Here is a 22,008-nt window from a genome sequence, read left to right as displayed (position 1 = left end):
CCCACCTGCCCATGCGCCAGATCTCCAGAAATGGTAGTTCCCTGCACTTAAAGGAGCCGGCGTTTCCCTTTTAAATGCAGGAGCCGGCATTTCCCCTTTAAGAGCAGCCGCGTTTCCCTTTTAAGAGCACGAAGCTGGCATTTCCCTGCAAGCTTGCAGAGATCAGGCTTGGGAAGAAACACGGGTTCCATACACTTAAAGGGAGAGAGATGGGTGGCTGTGGGTGTTGGGGTGGGGCTTCCCCCACCGGCCATCTGGCCGGCAGCGGGTAGAACCACCCCAAAACAGGGGACCCCTGGCAAACCGGGGGGTTTGGCAACCCTAATTATAATAATGGGAGAGAGGAGGAGGTGGGGATGGGGGGGAGTGATGTTGAGACAATGATGCAACATCACTTCTGGTCATTACCTGGAACTGCTATGTGACACCAGCTATGTGACACCAACCTGACACTCTTGGATGCATCAAAACTTGAGTTTTGGCTGAATCCTACAGCGTCATATTAGTGATACGATAACACTTCCAGGTATTTGCTAGAACTGACATCACACCATGCTTTTATGCTGTTTTCCCCCTACTGCCCTGCAAAATGGTGGCAGGAACAGAAGAGGGAGGCTGGGAAGCAGGTGACCTCATCTGCCTAATGTATCTGTTGGTGAGATGTTTAATATGCAGGTTGATTGACAGATCAAATGCTGCAGTAGAAAAGAGCAGGAGTTCAGTAGCACCTTAAAAACTAACAAAATGTGTGGCAGGGTAGGAGCTTTCGTGTGTCACTGCTCACTTCTTCAAGTGACTCATGAAAGCTCATACCTGAAGAAGTGAGCAGTGACTCACGAAAGCTCCTACCCTGTCACATATTTTGTGTCTTTAAGGTGCTACTGGACTCTTGCTCTTTTCTACTGCCACAGACAGATTAACACAGCTATCCATTTATGTCAAATATTGTTAATTAATCAATCAATTGACTTCTTAAATGGTGCGATGTGTCAGCAAGGGCAGGAACGAGTGCTGCTTGCACATTTAGGCTGCAATCACACACGCTAAATAACCCACTTTCAATTCACTTTCCATCTGGATGTTGCCAGTTCACACAGTAAAATCCAGTTGGAAAGTGAATTATTTAGTGTATGTGATCACAGCCTCAGTTGCTCTTTAGCAAATGAGGGCAAGAGTGAGGGATAGCATTCAGACCTCATGACAAGCCGTAAAGTCCATTTGGGAACAAGCACAGTTTTTAATGCTATGTGCACATGCTCCCCTTTTTGCACCCAGACATTCCCAGTTTAGTCAAGCTTCACTGTGCTGTCTGAATGCATGTACTTCAGTGAACTAGAGTCCATTTACACCACACAAGCATTTCACTGTGTGTGGTTATGGAGACCCATGACATATCAGTGTGAAAGTACCTGACTTTCCAGCATAGCCCATACCTAAGCATAAGGAAGAAACCCTCCTGTCACCTTCCACTCCCATGCTAAAGTTGTTGGCTGAGGTACTAATCCCATTTTAAAGGAATGCCCCCATCAGGGCAATAACACAACACACACATATAAGGGAATGGAAAAGGAAGGGAACCGGCTATAATGGGAGTGGTGAAGTTCCTCTGCGAGCTTGAAAAAAAATACTGAGAATCCAGGCACACTGAAGTCAGAAGCCCCTGGCCTGGATAAGTAATGTACTCAAGCTATCACAATCATTAGAATGCCCACATTAAGAGCCACCTATTCCAAGTACACTCTGCAGTATGCGACACACAACCAGGGGAAGCCAAGAAGCAAAACAGGTTAAGTGAGAGGATAAAGCAGGGAGTATAGTTACCTAACTCCACCTGATTTGTAGGCTTGGGAAATGGGCAGGGAATGAAGAAGGTGGGTTTATAAGGTATGCCATTCAATCCAGAGGAGGAAGAGAGTAGAGCAAGGGTCCTCCTACTATTGTCAAATAAGGGGAAAGCAGGGGCTGTCTGTGCTCAGGAAGAGAGTGAATTTGGAGGCTGTCTCAGTTATTTCTACTGGGATATTTGGTTAATATAACAGAGTTTGCCCAGTCATAGAAGCATGGTACTGAGTACAGTAAATAAATCCCCCAAGAAGTATATTGCAAAAAAGGTAAACTTACATATATTCTGGGCTTTTTTCCTGGGGGTACATGCCGGAACGGAGTTCCAGAATCTCTTTGACAAAATTATTTTTAAAATGTTTAAAAGTTCATGAGTTTTCAGTATACGGGTTGAAAACTTCATTTCCCTCTTGAAAGTTCCAGCACTACTACTACTACTTCTTCTTTTAAAGCCCTGCATTTCACATTCAGGTTGCTGTTGAAAGGAGAGAAAAGAAGCCTAATCTAAAGAGTCCTTTATCACAAATGGCCAGCTTGTCTGGCATCATGTGTGTGGGTGTATGAGGGGATTGTTTCTACAGGAGAGACATGCAGAGACATGTGTCTCCATGGAAGGCCACATGAAGAGAGAGAGGACAAAGAGAGAGGAGGAGTCAGAGGTCAAATCCCAGGTTAAGACAAAGGGAGGCATCCCATTCAAGGAGATAATACCTATAAACCCTTAGAGTGATGTAACACCTTCCCCCCCCCCATGCCCAGGCATGCTGAGTCACTCACTCCAACAACCTCACTGGAGTAGGGTTTGGCTGTGAACTTCAAAGCTGTCTAAAACAGGTCAATCTGAATCAGGAATCTTTTACTAAGAGATGTTAATGTGGATTTAGACCTTTCTATAGTAAGAGTGGTGTACGTAAGCTGCGATGGCTCAAGTGGTTAAGATGCTTAACTGCAGACTGTGGAAGGTCAGTAGTTCAGCAGTTCGAGACCCAAGTGCCGCTTGACGGAGTGAGCTCCTGTCTCTGGTCCCAGCTTCTGCCAACCTAGCAGTTCGAAAGCAAGAAATTGCAAGTAGATAAATAGGTACCGCTTTGGTGGGAAGGTAACAGTGTTCTGTGCGCCTTGGCATCTAGTCATGCTGGCCACATGACCACAGAAACATCTTTGGACAGTGCTGGCTCTTTGGCTTGGAAACGGAGATGAGCACTGCATCCTTAGAGTCAGATTCGACTGGCTTTCAAGCAAGGGAAACCTTTACCTTTACCTGTAGTAAGAGTGGTAATATGGCAGGATTAATGGGTCAAAATCTAGGCCTCAGACCAGGCTCTATTTCCTTCTGAAGCTGCTATTATTATCCTTAGTAAGTGTGATGAGATTAGTTGCAGTCCTGTTTTCCTGCCTACACTGTGGCCATGGGGGGGGGGGGGGTTTCCTGGTTTTGGATGGGGGGGGGGGGGGGGGGGGGGGGATTTCCTGGTTGTCTGGTGCCAAGAAAGGGAAGACAGAAGTTTGTCTTGGCCTCAGGATGGAGATGTGGGGAGAAATATGAACCAAAACTGAAGCAGCAGCAATCTAAACTTCTAAAATCTCTGATTCTCTAACAGTGCAATCCTAAACACAGATACATCTGTCTAAAGGCTAAACTACATGATAGGTTTCTGAGTTGTCTCTGGGATCAGAGTCACAGGTCAGCTCCAAGAATGTCACTTTAACCCCCGGAAGCTGCATTTGTTGATGACAAGCAGTATGGGTGGAGAAGAGGGCTCCTCCCCCCCTCCCAGGTGTTTTCTGAGCCTAATGAACCTCTAGTGGGAAGTTATTTGCATAACTTTGGGATTGCCAGTGCTTGGATTACTCCATGTGCTGCTCCAAAGTTATGCAAATAACTTTTCACTGGGGGTTCTTTAGGCTCAGTAAACCAGCTGGGGTGTGTGTGTAAGGAGCCCCCCTCCTCACATCACCTGTTGTCAGCAAAATCCACTTCAGAGCCTTTTAAAGAGACATTCACTGACTAAGGTCTCATCAAAATTTACAGCAAGTAGTCATATTTCCACCTATGGAACATGGCTTCCTCACATCCTTCCTCCTTCTGCATCCCCAAATGCCCCCCATATGTAGCTCCTGGGGGGGGGGACCCCCAAGGATCACATGAGGTAGAATTAGAAGGGATGCCACAGGAGGAGGGAATTAGCAAAAATCACCACCCTCTGCTCACGTGGACCTGTTTGACAGGATGCAAACCATTAAACTGTAAATTCCTTATCGTTTTTGAAATTACTATTGCAGTGTTTTACGCAAAATGTGACTACTTTGTTTTTGCAAGCAGCAGAAATATTAAACCTGTTGATGAATAAAGTATGCTTTCTGTTAGAATAAAATTAATGTTTTAAAAATGAAACCAGGATTTAATACTTAACTGGAGAAATGCTCAGCTCTAGTTAGCAATGAGATTACGGCTCTTTTGAAACACTGAATATTTGGCATTGGACACTGGTGCCATAAACAAATTTTCAGTATGCAGTAAATGAAATGGCGAGATGTAGTATGCTCTGTTGGACATTTTACATGTCATATGACAGCTATACTTGCAGTGCAATCTGAAGCAGAGTTACACCCTCCTAGACCCATTGAAGTCAAAGGGTTTAGAAGACTGTAATTCTGTTTAGGATTGCACTGTTGGTTCCAAGCTATTCATGTTGACTCTTGCAGAAATTTGCTTGTATTTTTTGTTGTTCAAGTCATTTTGTCTATGTTTATGACGTTAATTCACTTTGGTTTCTTTTAGATGATTATTTTGATTTAGAAGATGCCCTTGGTGGTAATGGTAATGGTAAGCATGTTTTAAGGTGTTGGCAGCATTTCCTCCCCCCCCCCCAACCCTACCCTTAAACCAGTGAACTCAGATTTAAACCACTAATGCATATTTGACTTATGATAAGCTAAGTGAAATAAAAATTACTGGTCTAAATCCAAGTAATCTGGATAAAAATTCAGCCAGCCTGTGTTTTAGAAGTAAGGATGAATCTGTACTAAACTATGATGGGGGGGGGGGGGGGGAATCCCAACATGGTGAGATGTTCATTCTTTTGTAGTCCTGAGAATATGGCACCACACATTCAGATTTATGGGCTGGGTGCTATGAACTGTAAGCGACAGTTGCTTACAGCAACAGATCTTCCCTGGATTCCACTTTCACAGCAACCCACTGTGATTAACACCCCCAATTGATACAAAGGGTCAGGAGACACACACATACAAAGTGTCATGTAGCAGAGGAAGCCACAGTTAAGAGGCAGAACTGGGTGACATCATCTCCCCTTTCCCTTCTGTTGATAGTTTTCTCCACTAACAACTTCTACTGTTGGAGGAAGAAGGGAAAATTATACCCACCCACTCCTCCTGACTGCACAGGGAGTCTGTAGGATCCAACCCAATGCTAGGTGCTGATTAGGGAGGGTACTGAACAAAAGCAAGAAAAGGAGAGCTTTTCAACCTATTAGACCTATATCAATATGTCTAATACTTAATGTGGTCCCATCTGTGGATACTTAAATCTGAAGACCAGAGCTGTGGACAAACATGGAAAAAGTCTTAGGTTTGCAGAAAAATCTGAAATCACACACACACCCCAGAAGCCGTTGCAAGGCAACTACAACAGTATTTCCAAGCCTTCCAGCCTCGGGTTTCTCTCTGTAAAAAGGCAGGGGGAAGGGGCTAGACCCTCTTCCAGGGTTATTTTGGCCTTTGAGGGACTACTGATCAGGGCCAGACCCTGCAGCATCCATCAGGCAACTTGATACCACATGACCGGCATGACTAACCTCAGACTGGCTGCTCAAGAAGCACATTTAATTTGAATATTAATATTGATTTAAATCCATAGCAGAATTACTTATTTTATTTTTGTTGATATGAAACGCATATGTATTATACCTTTTCTTTGGTAACTGACTTCTGAGGCAACTGATGGTATGGGAAATGCCAGGAAGTTGGGAGCTTCTTGCCTTTGTGTGAGAAGAAGACATTTCCACTCACGCAGGAGGGACTGTCAGCAATTTTTATGGATGCCTCTGTCTAGCTGCAGTCCCTTCCTGCCCATTCTTTGAGAGTGCCTGACTTTTCAGGGGATGCAGGACGGCAGGAACAATCCAGTATGGAATACGGCTTGTGGTGCTTAAAATGCCACAGAATAAACCCAATGAGATGCCATCACAATGAAAACAGTTTAAAGTTAATGTTCATGAGACCCACTATAAACCAGACTAAAAATATTAACAAAATGGCTTCATTCTAAAAACACATGTGGTACTAGCAGCAATAGAAAAACAGCAGATTGCAACACATAAAACTGTCTCCCCCTCAATGTCTTCCTGAAAAGCACTGCTTTTATTTGCCTCCGGGAGGAGAGGATCCATTTGGGCTTCAGTCTCTGGCTTTAATTAGTCCCTTTCTACCTTTTACTCTTTCTGTTGTCCTCTTAATCTTATCTTTGCCGAACACAATGTATTTACTGTAGTAAAAGCCGGTCAGTCAACAAATAACACAATGTAAACCCTGGCCAAATTGTGACAAATGAGGGTCACGGGGGAATAGCATTCAAATATATACAGGATGCTACTTATATTTTGTCTTTGCAAAAACCTGGGCTTCCAAACTAGGTTTTTGTTTCTAGAAATATCAGAGTTGAATTACCATGCTGAAAGGGAAAAAGGGAATCCATTCAGCAATAAGGCTGCAAGTACTTAATTTTTTGTCAGGGCAAAGGGGGGGGGGGAATCACACTCATCTAGAGTCAGGAACAATCTTTTTAAGGGAAAAAGTAATTTGGGAGGCATACTCAGCCAAGAAAATACACAAGACATGTTTTTAACACCCAAAGATGGTGTTTCTATCTGTTACTATACAGAAATCCTTTACCGCACACAGGTAATACTATTATATTTATCTCTTCAGTGCAACATTAGTATTGCATGTGAATTCTTTCCTTAAAGGGCCTTGTGATTTGCTTCCAAAACTCATCTGTCTGTCTTGCTTATCATGCTGTACTGTCCCAATGGGGTGGGGGTGGGGATAATTCTTTCCTCAGCCATGTACCAGGGCAATCTTAAACGGAGTTTAGACCTTTCTAAAGCCATTGTCTTCAATGGACTTAGAAGGGGGTAATTGTGCTCAGAATTGCCCTGGTTATTCAGTCTACAAATAAAAAGTCATTTGCTGGGGTTCTCCCTAGTGTGATATGGCATCCAACTGTCCCAGCCTCTAATATCTTGTGTCCAGTAGAGTTGGTGAGGTGCCATGTGGGCTAGAGGTCATGCTTTATTTTCAAAGAAGGGAATGATCCCTGTCATACTGTAATATGAGAATTGCCTGTCTTGCTTTGAACGACATTATCTGCATGTATCTATAACCACAAGGCAGAATTTTAGTTAGAAAGCAGGTCCATATTTCTGTGGATCTCATATGAAATTTTCATGAATTCTGTTGTAAATACTTTTTTTTGTTGCTGTTTAAGTTTCCTACCTTTGCTCCCATACTACAAAAACTTGTTTGTTGCATGGGATCTTTTAAATTGCTGGAATAAAATATAATGGTTGAGAAGACTCAAAAGTTCAGTAAACAGGCACCACAATCTACACCAGACCTAATCCAAATGTTCCAGGTTTGTGATGCTCCGGTTGGCCTGTAGCCTGGGGATGTAGGATCAAACACTGCTTTAACCTCTCTGTGATCCAGTTTCAAAAGTCATTCCTGGGTCATGCCAGAGTTTAAAATATTTCCTGAAGAGAGCTTGGTGCTGCACATTTACTGCAAAGGATGGCCTTCATAGCATTTTTACCTAGCACACAAGCAACAACATAACACCAACAAATTTGTTATGTTTTTATTGACTCAGTGCATCGAAACTCAGAAAGTAATTAGATTGTGGTCCTTTCTTGGCTTTATAATATCACACAGGTACTTAAACTTGAAGAATAAGGCATTTATTTAAAAATTACTTACTGCCACAGTCCAGGGCTCTCTGGACTCTGAGGGAGAAGGGTGGGGGGGAGTAGGGCCTGGCCCTAAGGAGGGCAGCAGCCCTGTGTCAGGGCTGGAAGGAGAGCCAGGTGAGGTGGCAACAGCAAGGGAAGAACAGTCAGAAAAAAGACCCATCCAGTACTACCTTCTTGTGGAGTAAGGACTCCTCTGGTATAAATGTCTACTTGAGAGGAAGGAGTTGCTCAGGCATAGGAGCAGGCAGGGAAACAGGACTCCTCTCAGATAAAACCCTACTTCTTGAAAGGAAGAGCTTGCTTGAAAGTAGAAGCAGGGATACAGGAACTAAGGGTGACCAGGTGAAGAGGGATAAAAGGTCCCAGCTGAAGGCAGTAAGGAGGCAGCTGGCTGAAGGCTGTGGGCTTGCAGTATTGGGGCCTTTGTGGACAAGACAGAGGTACCAGGCCTCTGGATGAAAGCCTCAGAAGTCAGCAGTCCTGGTCCCAAGAGCAGCCAGGAGGAATTTTGCATGCCAGACCTAGGCAGATGAGGCTTAATTCTGTAGGAAGGGTGCAGTGGCCAGGGCAGGAGTTTAAGGACCTGGAAGAAGAACCCAGGTGGAGAATGCAGCCCTAGCAGTGAGATGTAAATAGGTGGAGGTGAGGAGTCCTGAGCTGGCTGGACCACAAGGTTACAGTTGATCTCAGGAACTGGCAATATGAAGGAACCAAGACGTTAAAGTACAAGTGTTGCCTCCTTTCTGGATAAAAGTTTATACTTCCCCAAGGAGATGTATAAAGGAGATGTATGAAGCCTTAGGGGTTTCATACTTTCATTTTAAAAAAAAACCTATATGTTAAGATTCTGCATATACATTTTGGAAAATACAGCTGCTTCTTTCCGGCGCACTTAAAAATCTCTGAACTGTTGCTAGCAAAGGAATTAAAATATTTATGTATCACAAAATGCAGTTGTCCTCTGTTTATTTACCTGCTGTACTATAGATGATCACCCGAAACCTCAGCCATATCCACGTCCTCCACCACGACCAGGAAGCCACGGTGATTCTGGTAAGAACAGTTTCTGACTTTTAAAAAATGCGTAGGGTATTTGATTATGTCATTCTTACAAGTTCAGAGGCAAACTGCTTTCAGACTGAAAGGCGTTTAAAATGGTGATGCGCAGCCCCAGTCTAAGGCATGTGAGTGTGTCTCTGGAGCCACCAGTCAGCATCAGGATATACCCCTCACAAAATTGCACAGAGTGGTGCTATCACAGAGCTGTGCATCTGACGAAGAGAGCTGTGTTTCTCGAAAGTTTATGCTGCAATAAAGTTTGTTAGTCTTAAAGGTGCTACTGGACTTTTTTACTGTTTTACAGCAACAAACATGGCTAACTCCTCTGGTGCTATCACACAGGTGTCCACAGCAGCACTGCCCCTATGATGTCACAGTGTGCCACTGATGTCTCCATGAATGGCAGCCAGCTAGGCAATATAGCATGCCCCCCCTAGCACTGCCCACATGTGGAATATGGCACAGGGGTTGGGAACAGAAGACATTCCACCCTCTTGCCCCTGAGGAGGCCATTGCTGCACATGAGAGGACTTTTGCAATGAAAAGCAGTCAAAATCCCTGGAGGGATCCAGACTGCTCCCACACTTAGCACACATATCCTGAACATCAGGAAGTGGGGGCAGAGAATGCACACATGCTTCTGGCCCACCCAGTGAAGGCCTCCTCTTCCTCCTCTTTCTCCTGAATAACACACACCTATTGCACACAAATAGCATCCTGCTGGGAAAGGAAATCCATGCTGGGCACAGACAGGCAAGCAGCCAGCATGGAGTGGACAAACAGCCAGAGATAAGAGGCCGCCCTGGAGATGGCATTCAAACTGCAGCCTGCAACAGGGGTGCTGCTCCCGGCCTGTGCCAGAGGCACACTGGCATACATTGCCATCCCATGCCATGATTGTGTCCCAGTCCCACACAAGAGAGGAAAGAAATCCCCTAGAGCAAGAAACATGTTGGTCCCCACAGAGTGAGATAGCACATTGGAAACAGGTGGTAGGGTTAGGGTTGCCAAGTCTATCTTCCACCCCCAGCGGGGGACTTTGGGGGCATTCCTGGAGGTAGTTCCTGGAGGGGGCGGGGTGATGATGTCATGTTGGGGACGTCCGCTGCCCCCCCCGCCCGCGTGCTGGATCTCCAGAAACGCCAGTTACTTGTACTTAAAGGAGCCGGCATTTCCCTTTTAAGTGCAGGAGCCGGTGTTTCCCCTTTAAGAGCAAAGAGCCGCGTTTCCCTTTTAAGGGCACGAAGCTGGCATTTCCCTGCAGGCCGGATCTCAAGCGGAGATCGGGCTTGGGAGGAAACACGGGTTCCATGCACCTAAAGGCAGTCACCCCTCTCTCTCAAGAGAGAAGGGAGAGGGGTGGCTGTGTGTGTTGGGGGCGGTGCTTCCCCCGCTGGCCATCTGGCCGGTGGTGGGTAGAACCCCCCTCCCCAAAAAAATGGGGGACCCCTGGCAAACTGTGAGGTTTGGCAACCCTAGGTAGCAATGTTCCCTCTAAGCTGTGGGGTCTTGTGAGCAAAAATTCTACTTTGTGAGCTCCTGGCATTAAAGCTGTGAGCAAGCGATTTGGCTACTGCATAAATTAGTTTGCTCTGGAGCCCTCCTTCCTGAGTGAAGACAAAACTGTGTGAGCCGGAAGCTAAAAAACTGTGAGCTAGCTCACACTAACTCAGCTTAGAGGGAACAGTGCTAGGTAGGTTTGCCAACAGCTCACATTTTGGGAGGGCAAAACCAGTTCCCTGAAGGATACAGCATAGAAAAAGGGAGGGTGCCTTGGAACCCCTAAAATAAAGAGCAGCTTGGAGGAGGCTTCTGTCAGCTTTCTAATACAAACCTTGGAATGCCTGACCCACCTGGCAGGAGAAGGATAAAAGAATCCTAGTAAGTTTTGGATTAGCTAGAAACGATCAGGGCAATGAAAGTAATCATGAGCACATGAAAATGCCATATGCTGGATCAGACCACTGGTCCATCAAGGCCAGTGTTATCTGCTCTGACTGGCAGTGGCCATCCAGGGTCTCAGAGGTTTTTTCATATCCCTTACAGACCTGATCCTTTTAACTGGCGGTGCCAGGGATAGAACCAAGGACCTTCTGCGTGACAAGCAGATGCTGTACCACTGAGCCACAGCCTCTACCCTACTCTCTATTTTTTATTTGCTTATTCTAATTCTGCATTTCTCTTTTCCCGTTCCCCTCATTTGTCCATATCTGTGTGTGCTTATGAATAAACTCTTAAAAATTGGACATTAGCCTTGAAGACTTCCTAAGAGCCAGTTTGGTGTAGTGGTTAAGTGCACAGACTCTGATCTGAGAGAAACGGGTTTGATTCCCCACACCTCCACTTGCACCTGCTGATGTGACCTTGGACAAGTTGTAGTTCTGTCACAGCTGTTCTTGAAAAAGAGCAGTTTCTGTCAGAGCTCTCTCAGCCCCACCTACCTCACAGGGTGTCTGTTGTGGGGAGGGGAAGGGAAAGGAGTTTGTAGGCCGCTCTGAGACTCCCTTGGGTAGTGAAGGGCGGGGTATAAATCCAATCTCTTCTTCTTCTTAGCACGAATGGTCTGAGAGGAGGAAGAACCCCCCCCCAAGTGCTAGGCAATCCTGGGTGGGATGGAGTCCTCATCCATCCTTCTATCAGCTCTTCCCTTCTGGCTCTGCCTTTTGGGGGGATGCCTCTCTTTGAGTCCTTCCTTTAATGCCATTGCTTACTTAGAATGCTGTTTTGCAGCCCTGAGCAACTGTTAACACTGCCATAAAGTAAAAGTGCAGTTAATTCCTGTGCTCTGCATTTAGATAGGAATCTTTTAAATACTGGATTTTGTTCTTGACAGCATTTACTCTCTGTTGAGAGGGATCAGATACCAAGGATTTTTTGTTGTTTAAATGCTTTGAATATTAACATTCCAAAGGATTTCAGCTGAATACTTCGTAGCCAAAGATAGATCGTTTTGTCTTCTGTAGATAAGCAGGGATAATTTTGTGCAATATACTAGGACTAGCCTTAAGACCATTACTATTCAGGCAGTTTCTGAAGACTGTCAAAATAGTTGAAGGGACATATCTTGAAAAGATAAGCTAATATCCTGATTGTATCTTCCTAGGTAGTTTTACTGACTTGGATCTTAATGATGGGAAACCTCTACCTCCCAGGGCCCCAGGTAATGTATATCAGTCCGAATTCTTTCTTTCAGTTTACAGTCCTTTTTACAGGATAGCAATGTGGTTAGGGAATGGTGGGAAGGGGTCGCTGCTCTTTGCAGCTCTGTAAACATACAGAGAACTGTTATATCTAATTTAAAAAATTAAGAACACAGTTGAAACTTATTAGGGAATAAATTTGATGGTAACCACGGTTTGTCATGAACACCTCTGTTTTTGAAGATATGTTCAGACTATTTTACACATTGGGGTTTTGAATGGCAAAATGTTTGCATTTATGTTGTCTGAAGAAAGACACGAGTATGCCAGGAATGTGACAGCAGCTGAGAATTCCTGTATTTTTCTGACAAGTGGTAGATGACTGAACCACATAACAAAGTTATTCACAGAAATAACTTGTGAGTTATTCATGGCAGAAAACTGTTAACCTGCAAGTGGCTCTGAGTGGGCTGTGGTATGAAAACAAACTTCCCCTGTGAATCATAGTGCTGAACTGATAGCATTATATGTACCAAGCGGCTGAAACCAGACAGGAGTCTCACAGCAGCGTTTTGTAACTTGGGAAGCTTCTGAAACCTCTTCAAAGGCAGCCCCTCATACAGGGTGTTATGGCAGTTCAGTGTGGAGGATGCAGAATGTGGATCGGCATGGCTCAATGAGCAGAGTCTAAATGGGGGGGTGGGCAGCTTGTGAGCTATATTTAATTGGAAGAAGGTGCAGCTAGCAACAGCAGCAAGCTCTTTATCCATCAGCAAGAGCACCCCAAAACTCTTAACTTGATCTACTGAAGAAAACTTAACCCCATGGAAGGCTGTCAAGTCAACACCAGCCAAACATACAGCCTTCTAGTCTTGTCTGGATTAAGATTTGGTTTGCTCTCCCTCAGCCACTTGAACGTGGCTTCAAAACAGTGGCTCATAGCTGCTTCTACAGGCTTAGAGAGTGAACTGCAAAACTGGGATCATCCATCCGAATCGCCAGATGATCTCAGCCAACATAAAAATTAAAAAGCATTGGGGATAAAATGGACTTTTGGGGCACCCCACACATCCAGTTCTAACTAGCTCACTCTGCCTCTCAGATGTAAACTCTTTGCTTCCTCACAACTAGAAAAGAACAGAACCAAAGAGTTCTGTCCCTTTTATTTCAAATGCTGATTACAGCTGACCCCCTAAAATACCATAGTTGACCATAGCACATGCTGCTGACAGATACAACAATTTCAGTGGTGATGATTGCTCTTATCCAGAGATCATCAGCTGGGCTGTTTCGGTCCCAAAGCTAAGCCCGATGCCAGACTGGAACAGATCAAGGGTGGATATTTTATCCAGGAAATGCCAGCAGTTATGCGACCCCCGAACGGTCAGTGTCCAACTTCTTAGAGGGACAAGTGGCGTTCAGCCACTCGAGATTGAGCAATAATAAGTCTGTGATGCCGTGATGCCGTCCACAACCGTGGACTCCTCTAAACCAGAAAAGTTGGGAATTAAAATTCTCATGCAGTTCAGTAGCCGTATATGTATCGAGCCCTACGGATGAAGCCTTGTGTTGCCAGCCAGCCATCTCTGCCACTAGCTTCCTTCTCTGCAAGATTAACCACTTGGGGATACTGGGAAGAAGCAGCGGGACCAATTCTCTGGCCATGTTACCCTAGCAGCTTCCTGCAGCGGTATAATAAGGAGGGGACCAGCACTTTGCAGGGGCTCAGCATGCTCCTGGTCATCAGTGGCATGGAAAGCAATGGGCATCATCACTTCCGGGAGCTCAGCTGCTGCTAGTCGGGTCCCAGCTGCATTTCCGGGGCATCACTGCAGGGCTTGCTTGTCATCAGCTCAGATGGGGAAACCTTGAGTTTGGCATTTCGAAATGTGTTCCGATAACCTTGGTTGTTCTTCACTGAGTAAAATTCACCTTTTAAACTTTTCTTTTTCCTAACATTCCATCCTCTACTCCAGATGGGAATGAACATATTTCAACGAATGGAGGAAATACCGGTAAGGTTGGGTATGGTTTCATGCTGACAGTCACTAGAATAATGAAGAGAGGAAATTCTTCAATTTATATAATTTCTAATACTGCTGTGTGTAATGTGCTTGCACAGACTGAGGGGTTTCCCCCCCTTCACTCAGAGATGCATCTCAGCCAGATTTCATCTAGCTCCTGGCTGATGTGTCCCTTCCCATGAATATCACGTTATCAAAGGATGACTATCACTCTCAAGCCAGTTAAAGCTAAAACATTTAAATTTAATTTATTTATACCATGCCCCAACGTTCCCTTTAAGCTGTGGAGGCCTGTGAGCAATAATTCTACTTTGTGAGCTACTGGAATTAAAAGTTGTGAGCCAGCGATTTGGCTACTGCATAAATTAGTCTGCTCTGGAGCCGTCTTTCCTGAGCCAAGACAAAAATGTGTGAGCCAGAGGCTAAAAAACCATGAGCTAGCTCACACTAACTCAGCTTAGAGGGAACACTGGTGGGGACCCAAAGTGGCTTACATGCTTTCCTCTCCTCCAAGTTATTCTTACAACAATCCTGTGAGGTAGGTTAGGCTGAGTGTGTGTGACTGGCCCAAAGTCATCCAGTGAGCTTCCATGGCATGAGTGGGGATTTGAACCTGTGTCTCTGAAATCCTAGCCTGGCACTCTAACCCCTACTCCACACTGGCATCTCACAACATGTTAATATTTTTTCACTTGTGGACAAGCAATTAAGGGATCATGTGAAAAATTTGGCAAGTGCATTCCAGTTTTTCACACCATTGTCAGGTCTACCATTTCTTTATGGTATAGTGGGATTATGATGAAGCAAACACAGAAGTGTCAACCAGTTCCAAGTGGAGTTAAAAAACTGAATGCACATGCACGAAGCCCCTGGTCTTATACTCATGATCTGCCATTTTTGCTGCATTTTGGAAGGACTTGCTGTGTAGACAGCAAGGGTACCACGCCTCCTACCTCTCTCTGCATGTAAGCTGAGAAGAGCAGTAGGACACTACGGTAAGATTTCTCATTGGCTGAGATAATTCCTTCACGGCTGTGACCCTTGCCTTGTTCGTCAGTATTGCATCCTCCTGGTGCTTGGCTTGTGTTTTCTGTACACAGGTCTTTTGGTCTGCTGCCCATGGATGGAATTATAGAATCTTAGGGTTTGAAGGGATCGCCAGGGTCATCTAGTCTAACCCAATGCTCCCTCTAAGCTGTGGAGAATTTTGAGCAAAAATACTACTTTGTGAGCTACCGGCATTAAAGTTGGGAGCAAGCAATTTGGCTCCTGCATAAAATAGTTTGCTCTGGAGCCATCCTTCCTGAGCTAAGACAAAAAATGTGTGAGCTGGAGGCTAAAATACTGTTGAGCTAGCTCACACTGACTCAGCTTAGAGGGAACACTGGTCCAACCCCCTATATAATGCAGGAAATTCACAAATACTTCCCCCCACATCTGCAGTGTTTCATGCCCAGAAGATGACAAAAAAAACTCCAGGATTCCTGGCCAAACTGGCCTGGAGAAGAATTGCCTCCTGACACCAATGTGGCAATAAGTGACCTGGTCTCAATACTGGAGAAGTCATAATTTCCCCCCTCTTCCTGTCACATGACTTCAACACAGTATATTCCTAGTCTGGAACAAATGAAGACCATTGCATTATGCCTACATCTCACCACTTAATAATGGTCTTTAGGCTCCTCATAATTATTGCTCTTCAGGCTCAAATACTGAACATTCTAGTTGAAATCAGTGGGCTTTAATTTTGCATCATGCTCAAGGAGCCTGATGGTACTGATTTCTGACTTTCATTAGATTGACTTCTAATTGGTACTTATACAACTGTGATTTGTTTTATCATTATAATAAATAGCTGTCATAAGAAGACAAAGAAATGTATAACATAAAAAAGAAACAGAATAAGGACTGAACATTGCAAATGTGTTTCTGGTTCCAATAATGAAAAGAGGAAATCCTATTTCCACCAGTTTTTCTGATCTCATCCTTCTCTGATTCTAATATAGTTTGACAGCTTCAATATTTCAGCAACTTTCCATACTTTTTACAAGCAGTACTTGATAGCAGGCAAATTTCTGTAATTCAGTGCAGTGCATATCTTGGTTTTACAAAGTCCATGTCACAATTTCCACTTTATGTTTTATATTATTTAGAGGACACATAATATAGCAATATCTTTACCAAAACAAATGGTGAAGTCACAGGCAAGACAGCAACAGAGAAACAAAAACTGTGACCGAACAGAAAAACAACAATAAATTATGAACAGCTGCTAAATGTATATTGTTGCACAATGATTATTTGAAGCAAGGGTGTATTAAGGCAAAGAGTTCTCTTAAAGCCATAGAGTCAAAGAAAACAATCCTCTTAAAAGATGTCAAAATGTCTGTAAAGGTACATAAATCCACAGTAAATCTGAAGCCCTCCCGTCAGGAGCTCAGAGAAACAAGACAATCCTCTTATTGAAAGGCAGTAAATCATCAGACAACAGGAACCTGTTTCGAAGTGAGATCTTTCTCATATCCAGTTGCGTATGCAGGCAGGGACCTCACTCAGAAAGTCTCCATAATCTCTAAAGGCTGCAAGGTGGTGAACGCCCAAGCAGTTTGTTTGCCCAAAAAAGCTGCACTATCTTTAAACACCATAATTATCCAAGAAACTTTACATCCTAGCATAGAACTCCATGTAGTGTGTTTCATCTCTAGCATCTAGCATGATCTAATTTCAGTTTATGATGGAATCAGGTACCACTGATCCAAAACTTCTTTAAAAATAACCAAATACCCCCAAATTGTGCTGAAAGAGGGAAGAAGTAAAAGGTATGGGAAAGGTTCCTGAAAATCTGAACTGTAATGGCTATATCATATTCTTTTAATGTTATTTACCTACATTTACTATGTACACTTTCAGAAGTATTGATAATGGGGTTGGATCCAATGACCTCCTTTCATATCTTTCTATGATGCAGAAAGACCTCGTCAGCAGAAAGGAGTTCTTGGATCCAGCCCATTATTCCTAAGTCTTATTGTAAGATACTTGACTGATAAGTTGAAACTAAAGGTGAAAGTGAGCATCTTTGTCTTGTATTTCTTTATATATCACATAATCAAAATTTATCAGAAAGATAATTTTGTTGATATTTTAATGTTCGCTAAGGATTACTACATTTTACATCACTTATTTTTATAATGTGATTTAATTAATGAAATTGTAAATGGACAAATGGAAATCTTGAAAAAAAGTTTAAAATGTTTCCTGATAGACCATCCAGAGCTATAGTATTATTTTCTTAGTTTGTAAATGTGTACTATTAGAAAAATTGGGAAAATAGACAAAATACCATATCATTGCCCTTTCTATCCACTAAAACAGAGGAGCCTTCTGTTACATCTAAAGAAAATGTGTTGTTTCCCTCTATAGCTGATGCTACTAAGACAGCTCAGATAACATCCCCTGTTGTGTCTATAGTTGTGTTGTGTGCGGTTGGGGGACTAGTTGCCTATAATGCTTACAAGAAGAAGAGATACTGTTTTAAACCAACAGGTAAGATCAACTAAAGCAATTAATAATTATTTCCTGTAACGTACTAAAACTAATCTTACATATTATGGATGAAGCTGCCCACAATGAAATTTCAAAACTGGGTTGTTATAAGAGACAACGCTGTCCTGACGGACTCAGTCAACTCAGCCTAGTAATTTATTCTACCTGGCAGCTAACCTTAAGAAAAGTCCTGGAGGACCAGACCAGAGGTCCATCTAGTCCAGCATGATGACCAACTGCCAGGTCCCTGGCTACAGCCATTGTGTGCCAGGGCCCTATTTGGTTGAAGCCTTGAACCCCCTTAGCCTTGGGATGGGGGGTTGAGCACTACTCCACCTGAGCTCTCTTAATTCTATTTCCTTCTGAGCTGTAAGGGAGCTATTTATTGACTGATTTGATTTGTATCCCACTTGTACCTCTTCCTCAGCCTCCCCCCTAAAGCCTGGAGCATGGTGAATGGCCTCCTTCTGCCCAAAAGCACTATGGGAGTGTGGCCAAACCCATGATGAATCAATAGAACCTTCTGAAGCAATCTGTCCCCTGCTGTTCCCCTTCCCTGCTTCCAGGGCGGAGCTTCTTGACAGCTGACTATCAGACAGTTGGCTGCCAAACGGCCAGGTTTAACTGGCTGACTGTTACATGGGCAGCCGCCATTGATCAGCTAGATGGCACATGGACCTTTACAGGATGCCTACCTAGTTCCGCTGGGCCTCATGGATTCCAGACATGACAACATGGGGTGCCAAGAAGTGGTGGGGTGAGGGTCTGATGTTGTCCCAGATGACAACATCAAAACCCACAAGCAGGACATGAAGGCCAAAGCTTCTCCTGTTGTTGCCCCTCATTAGTTGGTATCAAGAGGTACACTGCCCTTGAATACAGAGTTTGCATTTTGACAGCATGGATAACAGTGATTGATAGACCTATTTTCTATGAATTTGTGTATCCCCCTTTTAAAGTCTGGTAAGCTAGTGACCATCACATCTCATGACTGAATTCCTTCTACAAGTTAATTACTCTTTCAGTGAACTACTGCTTCTTTCTGTTGTCCTGAACCTACTGTCGTTCAGATTCTTTAGGTTTCCATCTTCTAATGTAATTCTCCCAGAACACAGTTGGTCTAATTCTCATTCCTACAGTATTCTTAGCTGAAGAATGGATAGAGGAGGAATTCTTCTATAAAAGTCTGGAAAAAAACAAACAAAAAGGAAATACTGATATCTTCCATTTTATAGCAAGGCAACACCATTATTTTCTACTCTGCGTTGTCACACACTATAGTCCAGAGGATTTCATTCAGTAGCACCCATACACCCTCTAAGATACAATGCATTGTTTAGTAAAAAAATTAAAGTTTCTTTTTAAAATGTAGGCAATGTTAATAGGCAGCATTTGCAGAAAATTATGTTCACTCTAGGCAGTGGCTTGGATCCACTGGAGTTTTTCTGAGGGTGCAACAATTTCTTCTAGCAGAATATGACTTTCTAGCTTCCCACTCACAGCAGACTGAAATGTTCCCCCAGTCCTGTTCCTGGGGGTCCTCTGTCCTCCAGAAACAGCATTTTGGACTGCTGTGGGTGGAGGGATGTGAAAAATCACACTCTGTAGATGGAAATCCTTATGCCTGAGGAAAAACTCTGGTGGATCCAAACCAGCATGTTTGAGTGCAGCCTTGTATGTTAGAATAAAGAAAATGCAGTAGTATGAGGTTTTCTTGCAGAGATAATAAAACTATAATCACAGTGTCCTTCAATCTTCTTTACATTGAGCAAAACCAGTGGAGTGTTTACTGTTTGCATTTTGCACTAATTTAGTTACCAACATCATGCTTTACTTTATACTGAGTATTGGGTCCAAAGATGTCCTTGTACAAGAGGAAGGAATTTATAATTGTGTAAAGGCAGTGGGTCTGTGGATCTCCACTTGAAGAAGCTTGTTAGGTGAGGTGGGGCAAGAAAGATCCATTCTGTAAGTGAAGCTTCACTGGCAGTTCTTTGGATCCTTCCCAATATGCTTTTGTAGCAAAGTCCTTCTGCAAACTGAGTAACTGTGGGTGCATTCAGACGGGGGATTTACAATGGTATAGGTGCCGGTTCCAACTGGTGTACTTACCTGCGTTCAGACGGCGAACATCTGCCTCCCGTCCCTAACCTCCCGTCCCTAACCCGTCCCTTTAAACCATTGCACTCTGCCACTAGGTCCCCAAGTGGTGGTATACTGAGTGCAATGGTTGCTTTCGATGTACTCCTCCATCTGATCGCTCTCCACCGGTGTCTAGCCATTTCCGTCGGAAGCCTGAGGCTTCCGTTTCCCCCCCGCCATTTTTTAAAAAAACTGAGTGATATGCGCTTGGGCGAAGCTTCGCCCTGAGCGTTTGTTAAAAAAAAAAAGTCCTTACTTTAACTATCCGGAGGAGTCCGGGACTTCAGGGAGGCCAGTTTGGTCTTTAAACTTTAAAGGTAAGTCCTTACCTTTAAAGTTTAAATGTAATGTGGGGTGTTTTGAGCATGCGCAAAGATCGCCATTCTGTGAATGGCTGCCTATGCACATGCTCAAACTCTGTTTTTTTTTAAAAAAAAAAACGCCGACGCCCGCAGCGTGTGAGCGGGCATACACCGATGGGAGCCGCAAAATGGAGGTAAGTGTGATCGGGTTTCAGCCGGCATAAACTGCACCGGTTCCAACCGGTACAGTTTATGCCGGCTGAAACGCCGCGTCTGAACGTACCCTGTAATATGTAGAAGAGGTTCTTCTGCAAACTGAGTAACTGTAGTAGGGACGAATATATATGTTGTTTATTTTTAATGTATACATATGAGAAAGGGATGCTGACAATAGAAACTGACAAAGGGACAAAAGAAACTGACACAAGAAAGGGATGCTGACAAAATCTAGCTAGCCAGAGCAAATGTATAATTTACATTCATAATCATGTTTACTGATGTTTCCCACAGTACTCTCATAAACACACTTCTTGAGCAGAAGAATAAAGTTTGAATCCAGTGGCACATTTAAGACCAACAAAGTTTTATTCAAAGTGTAAGCTTTTCTGTATGCATACTTCTTCAGGTACGTATCTGAAGAAGTGTGCATGCACACAAAAGCTTATACCCAGAATAAAACTTTGTTGCTCTTAAAGGTGCCACTGGACTCAAACTTTGTTCTGCTGCTTCAGACCAACATGGCTACTCACCTGAATCATACCTGAGCAGAGTTAAACCCATCTAAGTCTGCTGAGTTCAATGGGTATATAACTCTGTTTAGGGCTGCACTGAGAGCGTGGCTGGTAGATACGCATCCCTAAACACTTGTGAACATTCTTGGGCTGCTGCATCTCATCCAGACTCCTAGTTATATATTCCAAGTATACAAGGGTTTGTAATTTACAGAAATCACCAGCATAGCCTCAACAAATGATTGTTTTATAATGCGTACAGTGCAGAAATTCATGGTTCCTTATGAGCCACTAGGCTTTGATCTGAATCTGGGATTCTTCAATGTGCAAAGGCTTAGCCATGCATTCCAATATAGGGGTACGGAGGTAGCTGCTCTAGATAGACACTGCAGCACACTGGGAGAGAGGCTGGCGGCTCAGTGCAGATGTCTCATTTTAAATCATGCGTTTCTAGCTTCTAATTTGACGTACCATCTTTCATTTTAGGTGACACAGCTGCATAAACCATCAGGCAAGAAAGAGACCCAGATTCTAGTGGTGTGTTGTGCAATATGAAACGTTTCTTGGGTGCAATTTGAAAAACAATTAGCCTTTCAAAACCTTACCAGACCCGTTAATCATGCAAAGAGTTGAAGGAGTTCTCTATTAACATAGCATAGAATATTTCAAATTCAAGATCTGTTTAATCTTTCTTATGTTTTCTGTATATGTACGGGTAAACTGAATTTGCTTACTTTGTATCTATTGTTGTTTTTGTGCAACCTGTAGGACACGACTGCTCATCAAAAGAATCTTGCAAGCAATGTTCCCTCTAAGCTGTAGAGTCTTGTGAGCAAAAATTCTACTTTGTGAGCTACTAGCATTAAATTTGTGAGCAAGAGATTTGACTACTGCATAAATCAGTTTGCTCTGGAGCTGTCCTTCCTGAGCTAAGACAAAAAAGCATGAGCCGGAGGCTAAAAAACTGTGAGCTAGCTCACACTAACTCAGCTTAGAGGGAACACTGCTTGCAAGCACTACACTTAAGTCCATGCAAACATTACTATTTAATTGAATCAACTGTATTTTATCATGCATTCTGAGAAACATATGTAGCCCTATAAGCCCATATCCATTACACTAAAATTTAAGTTCCATGGAAACTAATTTCCAGGAAATGATTCCAAGTAATCTTGGGAAATGCACAGTTAAGTACAAGCTCTTGTATAAAGATCCCTTTCTGGATTCAGCCTTGT

General features: G+C 43.6%; 1 protein-coding gene across 2 annotated transcripts in view; it reads left to right on the top strand.

Annotated features, from left to right (window-relative positions):
* The window catches only part of XG (Xg blood group), a 36,879-nt gene extending 15,250 nt beyond the window's left edge, over window positions 1-21,629 (top strand). Inside the window, exons 5-10 of one of the 2 annotated variants that reach the window (XM_015426521.1) lie at window positions 4,625-4,663; window positions 8,820-8,885; window positions 11,995-12,051; window positions 14,008-14,046; window positions 17,476-17,598; window positions 21,260-21,629. In XM_015426521.1, coding sequence (XP_015282007.1) covers window positions 4,625-4,663; window positions 8,820-8,885; window positions 11,995-12,051; window positions 14,008-14,046; window positions 17,476-17,598; window positions 21,260-21,276 — 341 coding nt within the window. In that variant the 3' untranslated portion in view covers window positions 21,277-21,629. Of the gene's footprint in view, window positions 1-4,624; window positions 4,670-8,819; window positions 8,886-11,994; window positions 12,052-14,007; window positions 14,047-17,475; window positions 17,599-21,259 lie in introns of both variants that reach the window. The other variant, XM_015426520.1, reaches the window with a different exon arrangement.
* Window positions 21,630-22,008: the final 379 nt, after the last annotated feature.

The sequence above is a fragment of the Gekko japonicus genome, unplaced genomic scaffold (genome assembly GCF_001447785.1).
Source record: "Gekko japonicus isolate JY-2015 unplaced genomic scaffold, Gekko_japonicus_V1.1 scaffold1206, whole genome shotgun sequence".
Lineage (NCBI taxonomy): Eukaryota > Metazoa > Chordata > Lepidosauria > Squamata > Gekkonidae > Gekko > Gekko japonicus.
The sequence above is the reverse complement of the archived record's forward strand: the minus strand, read 5'-3'. Positions and strand labels throughout refer to the sequence as shown.